Raw genomic sequence first — 24,393 nt, 5'->3', positions numbered from 1 at the left:
TCTGCCTACCATGCAAAAAATAAATATATATATATATATTAGAATCAGCCTAGAACTGAAAACTTTATAAGCTGGAAATATGTGGTGAGCATAAGCACTGATCACCTTCTCTTCATGGTACTAATAAAATTAAAATAGGTCAGGATGAATGTATTGATTTACGAGATTTTTATACGTCTCAGTTATGTTTATTACAGTGTTGTGTTATTTCAATATATGCTCAGGTTTTAAATGCAAACTTTTATTCCTTAGCAAGAGCTCGTTTCTATTTTAGCGTATTTCAGAACGTTCTTAGATATTCCATTGACCTGTGTGGCATAAGAGAACATTGCTGTTTCGACCCCGTTGCCCTCTCTGTTTTGAACAGGATTATTACGTGGTGATTCTGTGCCCCACCGAAATGGATGTGCAGGTTAGAAGGGTACTACAGATCCCCATGTGGTCACAGAGGGTCATCTATCTTCAAGGCTCAGCCCTCAAAGATCAAGACCTGCTGAGAGCAAAGTAGGTCCCCCCAGCATCATCCTCCATCTTGTAGAGCCTGATATCATTTCTCTCCTCCAGATTCTAGAAACATTCAGTGTTGCAGAATATGTTTGAGTATTTTTCAATGCAGAGTTTTGCCTTAGTCCCAGTGCTGGTCAAATTGAAAAGTTAAAAGTATAAAATCAGTGTGTCTGCTGCTCTGTCTCACGGTCAGTAGACCGTGTCCACGAGACACAATGGGGACTGTGGCATGGTGTCATCATGTCAAGCTGTCGGGGCGGGCGGGGTCATCCGGACTCGCCCTTAGAGTGGTCTCCAAATCTCTGAACACTAATCTTATTCCACGAATAAAAATCTTGGGCTAAACGTGTAAAATGCCAAAGCAGTTTGAGTTAGGGTTTAAATTCGAAAGAGTTTCTATTACGTACTGGGCGGAGCTGGCTGGTGAAAAAGGCTAATGGGAAAGAAATTGGTTCATTTGAAATGTGGTGTTGGATGGGAGCTGTATGGAGACCCTGGACCACCGGGAAGATGGGCACGTGGTCCCAGAATGAGTTAACCTTGAGACATCACTGGAGGCAAAAGGACAACGCTGAAGCTTGGTCATGTCGTGAGCAAAGAGGATGCTTTGGAAAAGACAAGAGTTCTGGGAAAATGGAAGGCAGCAGGAAAAGAGGAAGAGAGGAAGGCCACCGATGACATGGGCTGACTCCATGAGCGAGGCCACAGGCTGAGTCTATGGGAGCTGAGCAGGGCTGGGCACAGGACACTGGACGTCACTCATTCACAGGGCTCCAGGAGTCATCATCTCTCTCTCTCTGTTCCTGTCTCTGTCTCTGCTCCTTCTCTTCTCTCTCTCTATCTCACACACACACACACACACACACACAGAGCAGATAACACTTGTGTTGCCTGGGGGCTGGAGAAATCAGAAAGGTCACGGTCACAGGTCTTACTTGGTAGCTCTCTTCCTGTTGGGCGTGTGCCAGGCAACCTGGAGTACAGGTGACATGGTCTTAAACACAGGTCAAAGCTCATGCGGGTCATTCCACACAAGCAGTGAGGGCGTGGTTGGGCGGACACGGACACCAGGAAGTCGGGGCTTCTGCAAAACACCACCTGTGGTTTTCGGAAGCCAAACGAGATTCTTAGCAGAAGTGGCTTTGCTTGATGTTTTCTGTCACTCGAAAAGTTTTAAATATATCTCAGATTTATCCTTGAGCTGTACGGATGTATCACAAAGCCAGATCGTACCCACAGGCTGGTTGGTGTGAACAAGCGTTAAGTTCCTACAGCATCTCGTCAATGTTATAATGGCACCGAATGAAATAAAATTATTTAAGGACCTGCTGCATATAAAAAAGTATAGAATCATTAAAGAGAGTAAAATGACTTTTGTTTTACTTGTCATTATAAACCGTTGAGTTCTAGAGCCAATTCAACAACTATTTTGTTCACAGTCAAACACTCATGATCGCCTAGGAACCTAACTTTCATCTCCGCTTAATGGTTCTCAGAGTTTGCATGTACTTTGTGTGCACTGAACTAACACTGAAATTCTATTTTTCAGAAGATACGCAGGTATTTCGGTGTGTGACTATTTTGTTTTTCTCTCTGTGTTTAGGATGGATGATGCGGAGGCCTGTTTTATTCTGAGCAGCCGCTGTGAAGTGGACAGGACATCCTCGGTGAGTCTCTAAAATTTTTTTTCTTTTCACCTTACGAAAAAAAATTTTTTAATTTGATTATTTTTAATCTACCAACGTTAACTATCGGTGACCTTAAAACTGTCCCAAAGAGAAGCAAATATCCCTGTGCTATCTCTGCCACAACATAAGACTCACTGGATCATTCTGTCATGGCGCGAACGATTCTGAGACCCACGGAGCCAATTGAGATTAATAATGAGCCTTTATTAGCCGGTGACTGACTCTCTACCACGCAGGGCTAGAGGGGATCAGCCCCGAGCTTCCAGAGGAGGCAGCTTAGAAAGCCTCCTACTACATCCTTGAATAAGCAGATTACAAGAAGCAGAAGTTAGCCGGTAACGTTTTGTACAAAGATAAATGTATCCGGGGAGCTCAGATCAAACAGGGCCTAGCAGACAGTTTTATCATCTGTACCTTGGAATGTTTCGCTTCTCCTGGGGCTGATGCCTGGAGATGTCACCTCCCTGTGACTGAGTTACTGCTCTTCCTGGGGGCTGGCGCCTGGAGATACCGCCTCCCTGAAACTGGAGGATTTCCACTTGTACAGTTCACACTGTCAACAAAAGCGCTTTTGAGGTACTTTCTACTAACCTTTGGGTTTTCTGAGGACAAAAGGAAATGAGTCACATGCAGACAAACGAGACCATTTTTATTGTATATATCGCATGCTGTGCAACTTTGTTCAAACGGTCTCCATTTCCTCGCCTCAAAAGCAAGGCAGAGGGACCGGGCAGTCCTCATCAGAATGGGCCGGAGGATTTCTAAAAATCAGGCATTTGTTAAAATTCTAGTCAGGGTATATGGGGCGGGGTTTGGAAATGTGTGTATTTTCAAAAGCTCCCCAGGCGATTTGGAAGCACGGTCCAGTTTGGTAACCTTTGGCACAGGTGTCTCTAGGATATATTTTTTTAGGTCTAAATGTCTCTAAATGCATAATTAGATTAAATGGCAATTTACCACACTAACTTCTATTTTTTTTTTAATGTATTTTAATTCTATAAAGAAGAAGTGCCTTATTATTTCTGTTGAGTAGGGACTATGAACGCCCGTGTTTCTAGCCACATCTGGCGCACAGACAGGAACTCTGGTGGCTTTAGTACTGACTGGAGATAAGGCCAGGTGTGCACAGGTCCCTCAGGATCATGGTTTACTCTTTCCAGAGCATTGATTAGGCACCTTCTGTTACCTTAATCTAGGGCCGTAAGGCCGAGAGTGGCAGGCTCTATGTCGCCCTTGCTCTAATTCATCCGAATGTCTTACTCAGACCTCTGATACTATAGTTATTTACCTTATGTAATTGTCCATTTTACCCCGCCCTCCAAGGAGTAACTGTGTCCTAAAACACTCGCAGCCCTCCAGGACCTGTAAGATTCTGAGTTACAAAGTAAGCGTTAAGATATAAGTGTATAATATCTTTAACGTGAATTTGGGAGCTTCCCAAATTCCATCTCCTCCTGACACGACGAAATTGACCGGATGTTAATAAAAAGATTTCGCTCGCAGGAGATAGGAGATGGTAGACGAGACAGCGCTAGTGCCGGTGAGGAAGCAGAAAGAAGATGGATGCTTGATGACTGAGCTAACGGACAGAGGAAATGAGGATTTTAGTGGAAAGAGGAAACGAATCGGAAAGGTCTGCTTTTTGCAAATGAACCTCAAAAGTCTCAGGAAAATAGAGACACCGGATGCCTCTGCGAGTAGGGTTACTGTCAGACCAAACACGAACAGGGATTCGAAGTCTAGAAGAGAAGCACTTCGAGTCTTTGAGCCCCTCCGCAAGCCCACTGCCGGCCACTTCCCCCTCCCTAGGGAAAGGTTTACTGTCTGCAGAACTTGACCCGAGAATACCTTTCACTCAGAACAAGCAGATGCAATTGAGACTCTGTGGAAAATCAAGAATTAAAGAGCAACCTGCGTCACTGAATGTGAGATGGTGCCCCGAAATGACTCAGAGCCCTAGCAGCCAAGTCCACACCTCCACTGGCACAAGAATGAAGGCACTTTCTCTGGGAAAATGGCCCACTGAATTACAACATCACACACACACACACACACACACACACACACACACACACACAGAGGAGGGCGGAAGGGAGGGAGGCAGAAGACAGATATAAAGTCTGGAATTCCCAACTCAATGCCCCTAATTGCTCACCCTACGGTAAAGTCCATGGGAAATAAGCTGCCTGTGCTCACTAGGTCCTCAAACACCTTTTGAGCAGGTCATTCCCACGTATGTTCAGACACAGGGATCACTAGACAGTTAAGAAAATTCCTAACAAGAAAAGGCACGAATGAACAAACGAACAAAAAGCAGACAGGAAAGAGGAACTCAGAGGAGACATAAACAAAACCCTTCAATTCTGGCAACTGTCAGAGGTTGGGGCGTCTTGGACAGAGGGCCAAGGAGGAGGACCCAGGTCTGGTAATTGGATGGGCTTTTAGGTCTTGACAGACAGAAAGGTAAAGAAGAAAAACCCACGTCCTGAGTGGCACTAAGTGTCCCGTACGTTTGCTCCTGTGGCAAAGCCTGGAGTCTCGACTGTCTTGTTTGCGTGGACAGCGTCTCATAGAGGTCTCTGCAGAGACTTCGAGAGACTTGACTGTAAAATGAACGGCAGACTCTTCCTAGTGTGCTCTGTGTGGACACACGCAGCCTCCCATTTCTCCTGTTTCAACCATCCTTACACATGTGGGCACGGTGATCCAATTCAAGATTTCTTTAGCAAAACAATATGTAGAACCCAGGAAAATGCTAATATATGTGGAGTCTGTGCTAAGCAGCTGCCCACGTCAGCACGTTTTCCCACGTCGCTCCCCCGTGTTAGGACCGGCCTGGCGCTGCTGCTGTCGCAGACGGCACCACGTTAACTCCAGCAGTTCCCAGAACCCTCCTGCCCTCTCCGTGCTTGGCAGAAATCCTATCAGGGTATTAAAGCCAGGAGGGTATTAAATTAAGGAAACTCTGCTCCTTTATTCTGCAAAGATTAACACGTTTTTTGGTTTGTTTGTTTGTTTTGTTGTTTTTTTGTTTTTTTGTTTTTTTTTTTGCAAAAACGCTGTCATTTTGTTTCATTTATATCCTTCTGTAATGTTTCGTATGTTACGTATGAGGGTTTAGTCCTGATGGACCATTTCAGCTGCCTCTCTCCAGCCAAGCTGTTGCCTTGGGGAGGTGGGGGGATGGAAAGCAGAAGTAATTCTTCCTTTATGATTCTCAAGTCCTCCTGCAATTTAATCCTCACATGCACGAAAATGTCTTGAATCTTCCTTTAGAGGACACAAGATAAAGTCTTTAGAATTTTGCTCTTCGTAAGTCAGTATCACTGTCATTTTCACTTGCTGTCAGGAGTGAAGTAAGTGGGTGTCCTGGGAAAGCCAGGAGCCTTGGAATAGTAATGTGTTCTTACCCCACTGGGCTAAGGACTGTCTGGTCCCCACAATTTTAATCGAGCTCACTCACATTAGGCAACTGGGTCCCACAGGAAAATTCTAGGACATTCTTGGGAAATTCCTACTTCATCCTACAAAGTAAGGCAGTCACCCATTCCCAGGCTACACACGCTTCAACATGGGTTGAAAAACCATGTTGAAACCATTATCACATCAAGAAACATGTAGATTCATATTTTACTGACTCGGTTAAGGAGCAAAGTAAAAAGTTTTACTTCGTTTTAAAAAGTGACCAAAAATATAAGGTCAATTACACTGAAACTTCCTTAGAGAAATCTTTGTGAAATAAGATTGGGCAATATTTTGTTTCTCTTCCCTTAATTTTAATTCCAAGGATAAATGTGTAGGATTAATTAATGAAATGTTTATCATTTCTTAAGGAAGAAATAATTTAGACTACATTTTTACATCTTTGATCCTAAACATTTCTAAAAATTATTTTTAATAGACTGATTTATCTTGCAATATTTTCCCGCTATATCTACGCATCCCTGAATCAGGATTATCTGCTATATGGGAAAAATTTTTTAAATCTACAGAAATAAATTTTTGATATTAGGCATACTTCTAAAAAATGTGTCCTAAATGAGGTTCAAAATCATTCTGTTGTTATAAAATTGTTCTTTTATATTATTTTCTTTGACAGTTACACCTTTTGAAAAATGTTGATGGTACATCATTTCTGAAAGATACGTTATTGTCAAGTTTGCAAAATTAAATGAGCTCTTTTGTTATTTTAATAAGTTTCATAACCAGACAGAATACTGCCAACCTTAGCATTAGTTTGTGTACATTTTTGTGATTGGAGGGAGAGAGCGATTGTGAAAAACATCAAAATGAGAAATTAATGGGTATTCAGAAGGATTCTGCTTTGGAAGTAATGATATTTTATAAAAGTAAATGTATTTTTATATTCAATTTTATACTTATTGGAAAATCAAAAAGTAATCATGAATCTGAAATTGGCATAGCACCGTCCTTAGTAATATTTTTCTTTTTTATACTATTTTTAAGAAATCATGTAGTTTCAGTGAGTTTGATAATCCTTTCCGGTGGTTCTATTTCAAGTTAAAAAATGAAGCCCATGATATCTGCTTTTTAGAGAAAATGCTGTAAAACGCATTTAAAATTGTTTTAATATTTTAACACTAATTTTCTAGAAAAAATCTTGCATTTTTCATAGTACTGGATTTGCAGTCTAAGTTGCTACTATTGAAATGCATATTTTAGCTCAATTTGCAAGTCCATTTGATGAAACAATTAAACAAACAAAACAGATTTGACATTCCGTGAGTAGCTTTCAAATGGTCAGACGTGTGTGCCCATTATATCACTTCATGGCCACCGCGGTTATTTCATAGATGAGAACCAAGGCTTCAAGTTGTTAATAAGATTCCCCAGACGGGCAGAGTCTGGGTTCGCCCAGTGGGTTCAACCCCAACACTTTCTCCTTTGTACCCAACTGCTTCCCATGATTATAATAGCTTACCGTTCAAATGGGTCACACATCTTTCAAGAAAAGTGGTACCACTGTTTGAAATTACTATCAGAATAACATATATATGTAGGATTTTAGGTATCAGCTGTCTGTTCTATTACTTCTCATCCTTACTCTATCCCTTAAGAGAATATTTGCTTCAAATCTATTACATATTGCTAATATACTTGGCATTTCTGCTTTGTAAGAAAATGACATGTGTTTCTCTGGTCTTTTGTTTTTTCATTTTTGCGTTTGAAGACTGATACCATTTACTTTTTGTCCCATAACGAAAACTAAGTCTTCTGCCATATCGACTGATTGACTCTAAATATTGAACCCGACACTTCGAATTTTGTGGCTAGGTACAGTGTTCACTGGAAACCCAGTGATCATGTTGGCTACATGTTCTTTTCCATTTCTAGTGCTGCTTCCTGCCTCCTCCAAATTTTCAAAATCAACTGCGTGAGATAGGAATCTCTTACCATTCGTAACATCTTTTTGATAGCTATCTTTGGTACATTTGCTATTTACACTAACTATTCTATCATATGTTGATTTTTGACATTTTTGTGTAAAGTTTACATGTCTTAATTTATTTAGCTTCAAATTTACATGAGGCTAATTGACATAATTCTTTGTATCCTTCTTAGACCTCGTGGAAAAATCCCAAAGCCCCGAAATCAGACCAGTGAAAAACTAAGCAATTACTCAGAGAGAGAGAGAACCCAGAGAGAGAGAGAGAACACACCCAAGATCTGGGCGGTGTGCTCAGTGGCAACATTCCATATATGCAAGAATTTTACGCTAGTTGATGGGTCAGTTTGAACTCGAACCGCCACAAATGGCGGGAGTTGCTATGGGTCACAGGCAGTTCAAACAGGTACTTAGGCAATACATCTGTTATCTAGACAGAACAATCCAAGGGGAGGGTGAGTCTTCAGTTGATCTTGAGACCCCTCTGCCCTTTGGCCTATGCCGGAAGCATGTTTACAGAAGCAGAACAAAGAGCTGATTATAAGGTTAGTCATTTGAGTGGAAAATTCGTCTTCAACCTGAGCATGGTATTTTAGACAAGAAACGTTGTGCGATACTGTAACACTATGTCCACTTTTAACCCTTCATCTATTCCATAATACTCTCGAGTGTTCTGTATGGTCCATGCTCCCATGTACAGCTGAAGACGCGATTATGAACATAGGACACAACTCTGTTCTCATGGAGCTGACCAACGATTAGTGTTTGTGTATCTAAACACATCTAAATATAGAAAAGGCGCAATAAAAATGCGGTCTATTTTTTCAATGGTACAGCTGTGTAGGGTGTTGGCCATGAATGAAACTTGCAGGACCGAAGCTTGTCTGAGTGGGTCAGTGGGTCAGTGAGTCAGGGCGAGCGATGTGAAGGCCACGGACATGACTGTGCGTGACTGTGGTCTCTACGCTGTACACTCAGGCTACGCTAGATTTGTTAAAAATGTTTTTCTTTCTTCAATAATAAATTAAACCTCGGCTCACTATAACTTTTTTACTTTATAAACTTTTTAATTTAAAAAGTTTTTTTTGACTCTTATAAGAACATGTAGCTTAAAACACAAACAGGTGGCACAGTTGTATAAAAACATTTTCTTTTTTTATATCCTTATTCTATAAACTTTTTTCTATTTTTAAATTTTTTATTTTTACTATTTACTGTTTAAATGTTTGGTTAAAAACTAAGACACACATACAGTAGAAAGGCCTGCACAGGGGTGGGGGGGCATCAGTACTTCACCTCCACATCTTGTCCCACTGGAAGGTCTCTGGGGCGACAACATGCATGCAGCTGTCATCTCTTGAGACAACACTGCCTTCTGCTTCTGGAACACCTCCCGAAGGTCCCGTCTGAGACTCTACTTGAGGAAGTGTCACTCTTTTCAGAAGTAAGCCCTTGGTGGTTTACTTGGTTTGTCTCTTTCTTTTTAAAAAAAAAAAATCATAGATCTGTTTGTAAGAAGATAACGCACCATAAACATCTCTATTAACGAAAAACTTTCGGTGTTGGGGTCCACGTTTTCAAACGTTGTAAGGAGTTAGTTGAGGTCTGCAGAAGCTTCTGCTCAGCCCTTCACGTGAATGTTTTGGGGGGTCTTCTTTTCCTTCTCCTGCAATTTCCTTTCCCTTGCCTCTTCTTCAGCTGTGTGTTCCAGTCCTAACAACTCCCCATCAGTCGGTTCCTCGGGAACCCTCTCTAGAAGCTCCTCGATGTCTCTCTTATCCAGCCCAGGAGAAGTCGTTTGCCATCCCCGCCACGGCCTTGGTGATTTTTGCAGCCTCTGCACTAGGATGTTATGATGGCTACAACGTCTCTAGATGACAGGGATTTTTCAGCTGCATCATAATCTATGGACCACCACTGTATTTGCAGTCTGTCGTTGACCAAACCGTCAACGATGCCGTTATACAGCACGTGACTGTCTTGGACACTTTCCAACTTGTTTCATGGTGTTTTGATTTGTATCATTTCAGGACCACCAGACAATTCTGAGAGCGTGGGCTGTGAAAGATTTTGCTCCCAATTGCCCTTTGTATGTCCAGATATTGAAGCCTGAAAATAAATTCCATATCAAATTTGCTGGTAAGTTCGATCTCGAATGAGATCCTTTGAACTTTCTCAAACTCCCATTGTGGTTATAAGAGCTGTGTCTCTGAAGTTAGTGGCAACTGATTATGTTCATGTTTCTAAAGAACAGATGAGTTTTCCTGTTCATTATCTACTTATTATGAGAGAAATTCGTTCACATTAAAATGTGACAAGACCATGTTTTGGGGTGAATCTTTACTTTTTATATAATTTGGTGATTTTAGCAACTGAAGTTACTGGATACCTTTTTTAGCCCAAATAGATTTGCAGTAAGAGTTTTGTGAACAATATAGACACAGGTTGCAAATGTTGGATCTATGAATTTATACTTAACATTCACACACCAATAGATAATACTTTGTTATAGATTATTTAATACACATATAAATTTACCACACAGTAGAGTAATATATTAAAGTATATTTCAATAGATTTAATTTGGGAGTAGAGTTTGAAAACAATTCTAGAGAAAGATACATGTGAGTTTTTTATGATGGCACTGCTTTTGAAATAATTATTTACATCAGATTATATTTCAGACTATTCAGAACTTGAACAGTAAAATGATACTTTTTTTTTCTTGAATGCTTCTGTAGGAACTAATTTTGATCCAGGCAGTAATTTATATATTTTTGTTCTAAAATACAACAACCTTGTGTTTTTGTATTTCACCTGAATAGTCTAAAGCTTCAAGTCATTAAAATGCAAATCATTTTAATTATGTGTTAGCGAAATGTATTTCCTTCAGAAGCTGTGTTCACATATCTTAAACTGCTTACCTTAAATGATATTTAAATGAAAATTATAAACACTAAGACGTTTTTAAATAATAAGAAAATCATGACATTATTGCTCTTCAGTTTGCTGTCTTTCATCTTTTGTGACTAAAGACATCATTTAAAAAAAAAAAAACCGTCTAGCATACAAGTTAAAGCAATGGCTCTTAACTTCCGCTGCATTTTAATATCTCTTTAGAAGGTTTTCCTTTTAAAGCACTAATTTAGGAAATTCTGATTTAAACGGTTGGAGCTGGTGTCACAGTTTCTTCAAGCTTGTTTCCCAAACTGAAAATTAAAAACAATAGCACCTACTTCATAGAGGATTTTGTGACATTAAAGTAGTCCATCTACGGCCTCTTATACATAAAATTAGCATTCGGGAAATGCCACTTTTTAAATCTAAAAGCCCTTTGTAACGAAGTTACCTTATTTTTATTATTATTTGGCAATAGAAATGTTTCTGCAAAATTCTAATCCTACCTGATAAGGCCTTGCTATGAGAAGATTTTTAGGAAGGCAGTAATGACATAGCACTAGGCCAAGTCCGAAAAATATGAATTTAAATTTGACTGCCACCACTTAGGATTTAGCTAGCCAAATTAGTATTCTGAGCCCTATTATCCTCTCCTGTTAAATGGCCTTGTGTGTGTGTGTGTGTGTGTGTGTGTGTGTGTGTGTGTGATGTCTCTTTCGTTAGCATTAGTGTTAAGGATTAAATAACGTCTGAAACATATTAGGTGTTCAATAGATAGATACTGAATGTGGATCTTAAAATAATATGTAGTTTGGGAAGACAATTTGTAATTCTGAATGCGCTGTAACTAAAATTCCAAACAGACTTCAGTTCTTTCTCCTTTAGCGAGCCATCGATATGCTCACGATAGATCAAATGCAGTCAAATAGTCTACTTTTACAAACAAAAAAAACTACAAAGACTTTGTACTGATTCTTTCTTATGTTCTTATTTTGCTGTTATTTTGATAAACTCATTGAAATGAATAGAATATTTAAAAATTCTATCCCAATAGTTTATGTCCATATTTCTCATTAATGGCATCCACTGAAATTTCTTTTAATAAAGTCTATTCTTTTATGGCTGAGATGACAACATCTCAAAGGAGCTCTTTTTCTATTATGGAAAGATGAAAGCACCCTAGTTTCATTAAAATGCCATAAAAACAGTTTGGTGTATGAGACTCTCAAACCAACATAATATATTTACATCTCAACATGAGGTTAAAAAGATTACAGACTTAACCTTTCCAAGGGCAGTGAGCGTATCAAGCTGTCACTTAGTCTGCGTGGCGGATTGCTAACATAATGGCCTCCAGTGAACCATGCTCCCTGTGTCTGTGTCCCACTGCTGTGTGACACTGCAGCTTATGCCGCGAGGAGGCCAAATTCCGCCCCTTGAATATGGGATGTCTTGTGACTGGCTTTGACCCATTGAGTGTGAGGGCGCTAAGTTGTATGACGTCAGAAGCTGAGCCTCAGGAGACCAGCTTCTGCTTTCCCTCCCTTGGAATACGGGCCACAGACAGCATGTGAGGAACCCCAGCCTAGCCCTTCCCGGGATGAAAACTCCCAATGGGAAGTGGGGCACCCCAGCTCTCTAGGCCCCAATCCAAAGAATCACGCTGACCCCCAGAATTTTGAGGAGTAAAGCGGTGAAGGTTTTAAGTCACTAAGTCTTGGAGTGATTTGTTATGCCGCAAAAGATAACTCATATTATGTGTAGTCATTCTATATTATGATTTCGTTCTTATACTCTCATGAGTGTTCAATAGCATGATTCCAATTATCTTAAGACATAAAACGAGATATTTCTATTTCCATTTACATAAACAGCCTCTTATGTAAATTGTGGAACTCCTACCATGACTCTGATATTTTTTTTTTGAAAAGTAGATTCATGTTTTTAAAAGATGGAAAAGAGAAACTTCAAAATTTGACTTATTAGAAAGCAAAAACAACGTAGCAACCTAGCAAGTCTTACTTTACACAGATTTACCATTGCTATCCGATAAGGATCCTCTCTCTTGCACTAAATGACTATAGGCGTTCATTAAAGTAAATTATTGAATCATTACACTATAACTTGGATGAATGATTGCGTGAATTAGAATTTAAATGATCATCTACACTTTGATCAGATTCACAGAGAAAACGTCCATAACGGACATGATTTCAACAGTAGAAAGAAAGGCTCTTATTCTTATCATCAAGAAGGTAAGAATAGTAAGCCTAGAAATAGAAAGAATAAAATCTTCAGTAGAATAATAGTTATGAGGAGAGATTTCTGAATATAAATCCACACACACTAAATTATGATGAGATTCAAGTGACGTAAAAATATACTTCACTATATATACACACACACACACACACACACACACACACACACACTTCACAGACAATTGGATTACTTTCAGCACCGCAAATTTTAAGAGGAAAATTAACTCAAATGGGCTCATAGAAAAATATAGAAAGGATACTTTTAGCAGTTTGTCCTTTTTATAAGAAATTTCTCAAAGTAAAGAGCTCACTATTGCGAATTCTGGACCGAGACCATCAGTCAAGTCTTTGTGCTACTGCGTGTGAATGGCATAATCTCACACTTCTTCATCTCTTAGGCTTGAGTTCTTCGACATGTAAAATGAGATAATAAGAGAAATTATCTCATAGGGTTGTTATGATTTAAAAAATACAAGAATATCAGTCACTTGTAATTGCTACCAATCTGACGGACGGTCATCGTGAATCTCCAGTGCCTATTCCCCGTCCTCCTCACGAATCTGAATGATCTTTGTTTCCAGAAAGTGTCACTGAGCAATGCCCGTGGTGCTTCACAAACAGCTTGTTACAGACATTCACAAAGCACACGATTCTTAGCTCGCCCATATTTTCCAGAGGATAGAAAAAAAGAAAATCATCTCTTCGACTCATTTTAGGAGGCTAACATAGCCTTGATTCAAAACCCCTTATGGAGAGTATGAGAAATGATCATTAGAGATCAATTTAATTGATTAACGTAGCTGAATAAATCATATAAAATATGTTAGCGAAATGAACAAAGTAATGTATTTTAAAAATATGATATCATCACTAAGTTGAAATTATTCTAGAAATAGGTCATTTTAATATGATGATCATTTAATGTGATCATCATTTCAACAGATAGGGAAAAAAAAGCATTTGACAGCGAATTCAATATCCATTCTCAATTAGAGAAAAAGAAAAAGTAAGTAAAAGTGTTGGAAAGATTCTAGTAAAGAACCCCTTAACCTATGGCAAGTTATCTACACAACAACTAGAGGAAAAAAGAATTGTTAACGGTCACGTGTTGAAAGTCTATCATTAAGATTAGGTATAAACACGCGTGCCCACTGAAACCACTTCTACTCAGCGTGCCCTTGGAAACCCTAAATTCAGTAAGGCCACAAAACGAACACAAGGAATAAGCACTGGAAAGTGAGAAACGAGACTGCCATCATCCACACATCATAGGATTCTCTACCAAGAAAACTCAAAACACTTTCCTCCCCTCCCTATCTGCCCTTTCTTTAGGGAAGCCCATCCATTTATCCGATTTCCAAAATGAAATCTCTTTCTCAGTGTTTGCCATGCGCTCCAGTCTCATATCTAACTGCCTAGTCGATACCTCCTATTAGATCACCAATACCTGCCTCAAAATTAAGGTATCTAGAAATACGTGACTTTCCTTAACCTCAAATCAATTTCTACCCCATTTTCCCCAACACCATCCGCTTGGAACTCCAGTCAAAAGCCTCTCGGTCCATTTTCCATCATTCGCGTCCAATCTATCAAGCTCTGTAGGTTACACTCCCTGTCTATCACAGGCTTATCCACTGACGCCACCCTAGCCCACGGCATGGTCTGTGCACTCAGTGTTCCAAAACGCAGTCCTTCCTCCTTCTCCCTGGCATTCACGAGTCGTATCTGCAAGCTTACTGCTGCTCTCATTCACCCTGGCACACATGTGATAGTGACTGCTGCTTGTGCATTACACTAGGCAGCTGCATCTTCATACCTCCAACGTCACCCTAAATTCACACGCTGTCTCTTTCCGATATAGCGATGCCGACAATCTTTTACAAAATCTTTATTTTTAACAGATTCTTTCTGTTGGCTTATTTCTGTCAACCTGCATAGATCAAGAGATGAATGGTAATACAGCTTTGGTTATGTTAAATCTCTTTTCCAGTAAAAATATTTTTACCGATACACTTATTCTTTTTAAGACATGGCAATTGGTACTGTAACATAGGAGGAGGTGATGGCAGTGATCCATAGCTATAGTTCATATAAAAATGTGGTTTTATAACATCTTGTATTCTCTGTCAACCTCTTATGGGACTAGCAATTGCAGGAAAGCCTTTTCGAGGACAAATATCTGATTGGAAATTGCCTGGAAAAAAGATTATGCCTCTACATTGTTGAACCCTTCATAAATTATCTCCCTTCAGTTCTAAAACCATGACAAAAAAGGCAAGACATTATATGCTGTAGTAGTTCAGTTTTCAGACATGTTTTTTGTAGCCCCAAATTTAATCAGAATAAAAGCAAGGCTGTATTCTCTTTCTCAACTCTACATTCCAAAATCACTACACACACACACACACACACACCACACACACACACACACACACACACACACACACAGAAGAAAAATGTGTACTTTACTAGGGAAAGAACTCTTTTATTGAAAAGCCTTGAATGGAACAGATAAACTGCTCCCAATTAGTTGAATTTTTAAAAGGTTTGCTGTTTGTCTCCTGGTCAGATGAAATTACTCAGAAAGTCAGTGGGAGATGAATCTGTGTTATGTGAGTAAATTAACTGCTAAATTTTGGTTAACAGTCTATTCACATCACCCTCCCTCCCCACCCATAAAGTGTTATGTCATCTGTGAATATTCGATTCCCTTTGCTTTGTCAATGAAATCTCTTTCTACTACTGGGTCCTCTGAAAATCTCTCATTTCATGTTAACAGATGTAAAGAGACATAAAAATCAAATATGTAAATTTTCACCCACAGGAGGAGGAGAGAATGTAAAAATCAAATTGCAAATGAGTTTGTGAATTTTCTATGAATTTTCCATGCTTGGGTAATGGTATTTCATAAGTAACCGAATTTGAATTTTAGTTCATGAATGAAAGGAAGACTCATACCTCAATAGTAAAGTGTTGACTGAATGAAATCCTTCCTACTTCACAACTAAAACATGCCTGGGAGAATGAATCATTATTCTAGAACAGTAGGAGTAAGTTCTGGGGGGAAAAAAAAAATCAATTGTGATAAAGTTAAAAGGATAGTCAAAAGTAAATACTTTGAAACAATATCATTGACAGTATTGTATAAACCTGTATTTTTCTTATAGTAGATAGTCATGGTTACCATTACAAAAACAATGTCGTTTAAAATCTACACATGTGCACACACACGTGATGCACGCGCGCACACACATCCAGGAAAATAATTTCCTAAAAGCTGAAGGCCTTGTCTCAGCTCAGCCACCATTTATTTTTTAATATAACACCAGACATTCTAATGCCTCATCTCATTTCTACCCAAAAAAGAGTGGAAAAATATCTCCAAGCAATATAAATATTGGAAACGATCTTAGCTGTTTCTAAATAACATATGTGTGCGCGAGGCTTGACTTTCACCAAATGGTGAGGTGTGAGTTTTTCGTGCTGAATAATTTCTTCATTTCCCATCTTCACCACCCACAGAGACATCATTTCAAACTTTATCCCTACAACCTACTTAAGAACATAATGCTTCGCATGCCTATATTTTAAAGTGAAGAAGACACCAAAACTTTGAAAATTCTTCAACTTCATTTTTAGCTGACATACAATATTATATTAGTTTCAGGTGTGCAACGTAGGGATTCAACGTTTATTCACTTTATGATGTGATCACCACGCTATGCCCAGTAACCATCTGTCACTGCGCAGGGTTATTGCAATGTGAACTCTTTTCCCTGTGCTGTACATTGCATCCCTGTGACTTATAACTGTCAGTTTCTGCCTCTTACTCTCCTTCATCTTTTCATACCTCCCTCCACCAGTTTGTTCTTTGTATCTGTGAGTCTGTTTCTGATTTTTGTTTGTTCGTTTGTTTTTCTCAGATTCCACAAATAAGTGAGATCACCTGGTATTTGTCTTTGACTTATTTCACTAAGCTTACCACCCTCTAGGTCCTTCCGCGTCGTTGCAAATGGCGAGATTCTGTTCCTTTTTATGGCTGAGTAATATTCCGCTGTATGTCTGTACCACATCTTCTTTACCCTTCACCTATCAATGGACACCTAGGTTGCTTCCATAACTTAGCTATTGCACATAGCGCTGCAGTGAACCTAGGAATCTTTTAGAATTAGGGTTTTCATTTTCTTCAGAAGTGACATTGCCAGATCATATAATAGCTCTAGCTTAAAGTTTTTGAGGAAGCTCCATACTGTTTTCCACGGTGGCTGCGCCAATTTACAGTCCCACCTACAGTCCCCAAGGCTTCCCCTTTCTCCACATCCTCAGAGCAGCCTCGTCTTTTTGGTAGTAGCCATTCTGACAGGTGTGAGGGGATATCTCGCTGTGGTTGTAATTTGCATTTCCCTGATGATTAGTGACGTCGAGCATCTTTTCGTGTCTGTTGGCTATCTTTGAAAATTCTCCAAATTTAGATAGAAATATTTACTCTATAATTTGTCTTATTGTGTTGATCATCAGAAACCATTTAACAGAAAGCCATGTTCAAACCCAGCCCAATTTGGAGTCTTTCAATTTTTTCCTGTCTTCCTATTTTGTATTTTGCAAAAGATCAAATATACGGGGTTTAACAATTATGCAATGAAAACCTACATGCCTGCATTTACATTCAAAATTGTGAACATTTTTTCACGTTTGCTTAATCTTCTCTTTACACACACACACACACACACACACACACACACACACACACACACACAATTTTTACTTCAACGTATTTTACCTAAGAATGACATTCTGCTACGTATCCACGACATTTTTACTCCTAAGAGGGTTAAATAATTCCGTCAGTCTGGTTTATATTTAAATGCTGTTTGTTCATTGTTCCCCCATAGAATGTCTCCTAAGACTGCATCGTTAAATTCAGTTTCGACAAAAGCGATATTTTATTTTCCGTTGCATTTTTTAATATTCAAATAATTTTTGATTTACGGAAGAGTGGCAGTGTAGACAGCACAGGCCACTCCCACATGCCTTTCACATGGCATGGCTTCCGGAATGTTTACCCCTTATATATGCACAGTCCATTTAATTGAAACTAAAAAATTAACGTGGGTGTGGATTATTTTTAAGTGAAATATATTCCTGTATTTTGCTCCTCCTAACAAAATATCAATAACTCACTTGTTTTTATATTTGTAAGTTTTAAAAGTTTACTATGTGGCTCTGTTAAACAGCCAAACCCGCTTTCCGGTTTGTTATCTTTGACACTTGATTAAATTGCCACCGAACATTAGGTATTTCGAGCCATTTTCTTTTGGACCACTTATAATTAAATTAATTCAAAGCATCTTTATGTTTTTCTCCATTAATTTTCTTAAAGTTCTATATTTCTCAAAGATTCAATTTCATGGTTCTATAAACTAGAGTAGCATATTTCTTCTTCTTTCTTTGAAAAGTGCTAGGCATATCCTATTATATCCTAAACCTATGACTTTCAGGTGTAGAGTACTTTCTTGAAATCAATGTTTTATAAAGAAAAACAGTATGTCCCCTTTCACTCTCATTTGTTCATTCGAAATATTTTTAGCGAGTCCTACTGTGAGCAATTCGTCGTTCTAGGCACTAGCGGTACAATGATGAACACCATGGACTGACTGTCTCTTCTAATGGCACACTGTCTCATTTTCTTCACCTCTCACCCCTCATAACCAAGGAGCCAGTGTGCTTTCATGTTCTGATCAAGGACACCGCTCCAGCTGGGCCTGTGCTTTCTGCCCAGAGCTTCAGTTGCAATGTTATGATCCCTGCCCCACCCTTGCCACCCTCCATATATATCAAAACTCATGATTCCAATTTTATTCTAGTCTCACAAGATTCTGCTTGATGAATTTGGTCAATCCGATGGACCTATTATAGATAGTTAAGGCGTTTATAACTTAATATAATATCTCCATCCCTGGAGTAATTACTTTTGTGTTGAGAAGAGTCTCTTACAATATTTAGCTGCAAAATAATGAGTTCCAAAGAGTAGGATAGTTAGCAAGTAGAGATGGCAATAATATAAGGGGAGCTTTATATAATCTAATATTGCCTCAAATCACACCTATAAGAACGTCTTAATGTCATATCGTACAGACATAAATGTGTGTGAGATTGTGAATTAGGCGCTACTGAAGAATTGGAATGTTGGAGAAGTAACGAGATACTAATAAAAGTTGTAAGCAAAGGTATAAAATTTTGACTTTAGATAACAAAGTAACCTTAGGGGAAATGTGGAGAACAGTGTCAAGGACAAAAATGACCTCGTAGGGTGACGATTCAGGAAGCTATTAGACTTGCTCAGGTGACAGACACTAAGAGATTGAACCAGAGTGGCGATACTGGAATGAAGGCTGAGAACAGATCTGTGAATCATTTCAGATATTCTGTAGACTTAATCATCAATTGACTGTGGGAACCAAAGAGGAATGACAAAATGTTTTAATTTATCTTGGCAACTCTCATCTCTTTTTAGTATGTCCTCACATTTAATATGAATTCTAGGAGTTAACTAATCGATTTTCAATTGCTTAGATGTTCACTTAACTCTAGAATATGAGTTTTTTCACTGCTCTATATCTGGTTATAAGCACCACCCTCGACTCACGGTGTCTTGTTACTGGAGTGCGCACAGTATATTATAGGATGTAAAAACTTTAAAGATCCAGTAAGAATGTTAAAAAGTAACGCTAAATTCAGCAAAGTAAAAAGATACGCGAAAATGTATGAACTCTCTCTCCAATGTACAAGTAATGTTCCATCATCAAGCGACAGAAATGACACAGGAAAAAGCTACCAGATACAAGTCCCGGTCAAGTTTTCTGCATCATTCATTTTCTCCAGCTGAATGTCATGTCAAATGCATATTATATGGAGTGCCACTGTGGCGTCCATGCTGGGAACTGTTTGATAGTGTGAATACCAGGAGTGACCATCCAGGAAGCTGGCCACCTCAGGTCGATTCTGTTATTCCCATTGTACACGTGACAAAACGGAAGCACAAAGGTATTGAGCCAAATGCTGAAGGTGCCATCTTAAGTGGTAGAGCCAGGACTTGAATCCGCATCCTCAGTCTCCAGAATGTGTGCTGTTAATATGTGGTATTGCTGTCAATAATTCATCTTAATCTTTAAATTTTGATGATTAACAGTTGCACATTTTGTGTATCTGTGTTGTCCATTTCATTTGTGTTTGCATTTGTGTCTAAAACACATCCTTGTGTCCTTATTTTCTACACAGGTGACTATTTTTCTTTTAGTGAATTATAGAAATATTTCATATTTCAAAATTATTAACATTTTGACTTTTACATATGGCAATTTTTCAGTTTGCAAGTTGCCTTTGGGTTATGTTTATGGCGTTTTTAACTAACGGAATTTCTTTTTTTCACATTTGTCAATTTTGTTTTTATAATTTTTCCTCTAGATTACCCATGGATTTATGATTTGATAGTTTAAAGCAGTTTATTTTCCCAAAATTTGCTTCCTCTGAGACAGACCTTTATGGCAACCCCTCGGATTATCTCGTAAGGTCAAAAACAGCAGTACTGACAGCGAATGACTAAAAGGCCAAAATGACTTTATTTCTTGGACTGTATTGATGTCAATACCCTGTCGGAGAGGTGCAGGGGCTGTTCGGTGGAAGGCTGACGGTTTTGAGGAAGGGCGATCCGTAACAGGCCAGGATTTGGCAAGACAAAACATTTGACTCAATTAGCCCATGAAATTAACCTTATTTTACATTAAGAAACTCCCTTTAAAGTTCACATGCCTCCTGGTAAAACTGAAATTTTAACATTTTTTTGTATGTTACTTTTTTCAGATCGTTAGATGACTATCAGGCTGATAGTAGCATCTGTCTATCTACCTATCATCTAATTTGTATCTTCCTACCTATCTGTCTACCCATCTACCTAAGTCAGTAAGGACAGATGTTTTGGAGGGAAAGAGAAAAATTTGGTTCTACGGGAGACTTCCAAAAGATAAACAGTGACCAATAAGTGGGTCCTAAATGCCTCGTACAAGAGACGAAGTGAGAGTTTCCTGTGCAATTTTGCCCAGAGTAATGGCAATGCCAAAACTAGCTGTCACAGATTATGCATGACACCCATAAATGGGGCTATAGGCTGTACTTTGCCAGGGAGGATTAGGCAAATTATAGCATCTTCTCTCACTGGTAAGAGAAAGGTGTGGATTCACAAAAGCATTTTTCCATTTATTGTCTATATTATAAAAAGAAATAAAAACTTTACTTGTAATGGGATTTTATAGATTAATGCGTGCCGTCCTGTGTTATTTCAACCTGAAGTTTACATTTCGGTAAGATAAGTATAACTATACTCACTTGTCTAACATGATACTGGACATAGCAGCCCAAAGGCTTCCATGCTTAAAGTCACGGGATTCACACTTACACCTTATTGACTCCAAATCCGATGACCCTTTAAATCAAGTACAGGACAGCATCGTAGCATCTTCCTACTTCATACCGCGTTTCTAAAAGTATTAATATTATGTTTTAATCTGTATAGAACAGACTGATTCGGAAAATCTGTTTTCCGGGCTAACCGACTAGAGTCCTCTGATTTCGGAGGCAAGTATATGTTATGGAGTTGAGGCCAGGACCTTGACAGTCTGGCTGACACTAGTCAAACCTCACAGTACCCGAACCCCATCTTCTTTCTATTTTGCTTATCCAGCACCATCTAAACACTCTCCTTCTACCTCATCGGGACTTTTAATGTAGCCCAAAGGTCAGTTTTGATCGACAGACTTTTACTAGGCTACAAGATAAACAGAGCAATTGGGACTAAGTATCTAAAAACATTCGACAGTACGATGACATCGCCATGACGTTCAAGGGCGTCATCAGTGTGCTGTGTCTCTGGAAAGCGTGTAGGCTAGTTTGGGTCACATCAAAATCAAAGGCGAGCCCCACGAGGCACGAGTTCTCTACGAGACACGCACAATGGAACTGCATGCGTATCCGCAGTGGGCTGCAAACTGAAAAGCTGAAGGTCGGTCCTTTCCCCGGAGGAGCTGAGAAACCTTTCAATAGTGCATCATCCGTCTAGATGCTGCCGAGGTCTCACCTCCTGGCTTTCATCTTCCGCTCTTCCATTCTGCCCTCTGAACTCCATCGTCTGCCATTTCCGTCAACCTCAGGGTGGTCTACTAATTTCCTGATTTTATGTTTTTATGCCTCCTGATTGAAAATAAACAAACACGCGAAATCCTACACAAGTGAATCTTCTTTTCCTGCTTCTCGACTGAGCGAAGCTGGAGAAAATTAATCGCTTGGTGGGAAACATTCATGTCACCACCACCTAAAGTTCAGGCTGCTCCAGAAGGCCCGTTTTAACACTGTGGAATTTTCTTCTCATCGAAACGCTCTCCAACGCTCTCGGTTACAGTTTCAAACTTTATCTGATGTCCTAATTCTTAGATATGAGAAGCCAATACATGAATATTTCCTCGAATTTTTGCTATCATGTTTTCTAAGTTTGGCTTTATTTTCGCGGATCATGTCCTGTCTCCTTCCTGTGAGTAGGGTTCTCTTCCATGTCCGTGCTGGCTTCTCGTTGCCTTATTAGCAGCCTTGTAATATTCTCTCCTTAATCTTCAAGTCTTTCTTTGTTAATTTATTTCCATAAAAATTTAAATACCCTGTCACCTCTCTGATTTTATATTTCATTAAATAACCTTAGACACTCGCTTCACCTTTCAACGACCTACCGTATTCTTCATTATCCTTAAAATCTTCGTTTAAACGTCGCTTCCTTGGCCATGTTTTCTTGATGCCCCTGGGGCAGGAGCGGTGTCCTTTTTTATCTTTTGATAGCACGGCGTTTATTTCCTTTACAACATTTATGACGGAATATTTCCCCTAGCAGATCTCCTGCAGATCGTTCAAAATCCCTTTCAATTGGTGACTCGAATCATTTTAGTCCAGCTACATTTTCTTTCGTAGATGTGATTGAAAAGTAACAAACTAGATTTCAAGGTCAAGCTTGGCCACGTTCCTCCCGAAATGTCTCATGAAATGATGTGTGTTTGGGGAACGTGACGGTTGCATTTTTTCAGTCATCGGTTCAATTCTGTGGCCGTTCGAGCCATCTGTCCATCTGGTGGCAAGTAGGAACCTTTAAAGTGGCATCAGGAGAGGGGGAAACCACTAGAATATGTCACTTATTTTATTATTTTTTAATTAAAAGATTGTTTCAATTAGAGTTGACAGTCAATATTATTTTATATTAGTTTCCGGTGTAGAATGTGTCACTTATTTTAATGTGCTCGGTTAATCAATTTTAGAGTTGTATATAGCTTTTGTAGAGTTCTTTCTAGGCGGTTGGAATTTAAATTAATAATGGACTTAGACAATTTACTTCTGAGCATCTGATTCCTTACCTGTAAACTGTTTAACACAATATACATCATTGAGGTTTAATTAGAGATATATAATTACTGAGATTAAGAATGTATTCATACACACGCACATATGTGCTATTTAGCATTAAAGCTGAAATATTGTTTCATAGTATTATAGTAAAAATGATCCAATAATTATATCATTAATTTTCATGATATCAATAACTATAATGAATTTGTGAGGAAAGAATACTTTTGGTTAGAACCTAAAAAATTAGACTTCTGAGAAAAATGATTTCTCATAAAATTAACATTGCTGTTTCTCTGAGATGTTGAGAAGAAAGGGAGATTAATAAAAATTAAAACTGTTTTGCTCTAGAATTCAGGAAAGTCTTCCCCTTTTGAACATTTAATTAGTAGGATAAATTTAAAAAAACCTTAAAGCGTTAAAATAATATAAGGATTCAAGCAATTAGAAAGACAAAAATGCTTTTTATACTCGGTCTTACCAAAGTGAAATAAATCTGTTTTACGGAATATTGCCAATCTCAAAGTGGGTTGAATTCTATATATTAAATAAGCATTCCTATATTTAGATCTTGTGAAACTAAATGACTTTTAAAGGTTTACTTAAACCTATTTATAGCCGTTTAGTCTATGAATGGCTCACAATCCTAGAACTGGCAAAAGTCTCTGACGTGTGTGCATTGATATGCGTGCACACACACACATTCATCGATTGGTATTTTATTGATTAAAGCAACAGAATCAAAATAAAACTCGATTGTTAGAAATTATCCATTTTCCTCTAAGGAGAAGAAGCAGTTTTTATAGAAATCTACCCTCATGCTTACAAATGGAATCTCATAAACAAACGAGATTTTATAACACAAATTGTTTGGTCGGTATCTGTAATAAACTTTGTCTTCGTGAAATAAAAACAAATACCATTTCATTTTTAAAATTTACCCTGGTTTGCGTTTCTGTTTGAAAGCTCTTTTCCAAAGGGTATTTGATTCCTGCAATTCAAAGCCCAGGACTAGATGGGTTTGATGCGCTTTCTACTGTCGTTTACTGCTTTACAAAGGGCTGTTACCTAGCAACTGCATGGAAGAAGCTTCTAGTACTTTAAATCATACAAGAGCTCAGAAAACCCTGTGAGGCGGACTCTTAAAAAAATATTCTGATTTGTTAAAATGTAATTAACAATTTCATGTCCCATTCAG

General features: G+C 38.7%; 1 protein-coding gene across 6 annotated transcripts in view; it reads left to right on the top strand.

Moving 5' to 3' along the window:
- The window catches only part of KCNT2 (potassium sodium-activated channel subfamily T member 2), a 205,063-nt gene that overhangs the window by 101,231 nt on the left and 79,439 nt on the right, over nt 1-24,393 (top strand). For all 6 annotated transcript variants that reach the window (XM_039883459.1, XM_039883458.1, XM_039883461.1 and 3 more), the window contains 3 exons: nt 368-504; nt 2,111-2,174; nt 9,633-9,741. In XM_039883459.1, coding sequence (XP_039739393.1) covers nt 368-504; nt 2,111-2,174; nt 9,633-9,741 — 310 coding nt within the window. The remainder of the gene's footprint in view (nt 1-367; nt 505-2,110; nt 2,175-9,632; nt 9,742-24,393) is intronic.

This window comes from Pteropus medius, unplaced genomic scaffold (genome assembly GCF_902729225.1).
Source record: "Pteropus medius unplaced genomic scaffold, Ma_sr-lr_union100, whole genome shotgun sequence".
Taxonomy (NCBI): domain Eukaryota; kingdom Metazoa; phylum Chordata; class Mammalia; order Chiroptera; family Pteropodidae; genus Pteropus; species Pteropus medius.
This window is presented reverse-complemented; position numbering and strand designations above follow the sequence as displayed.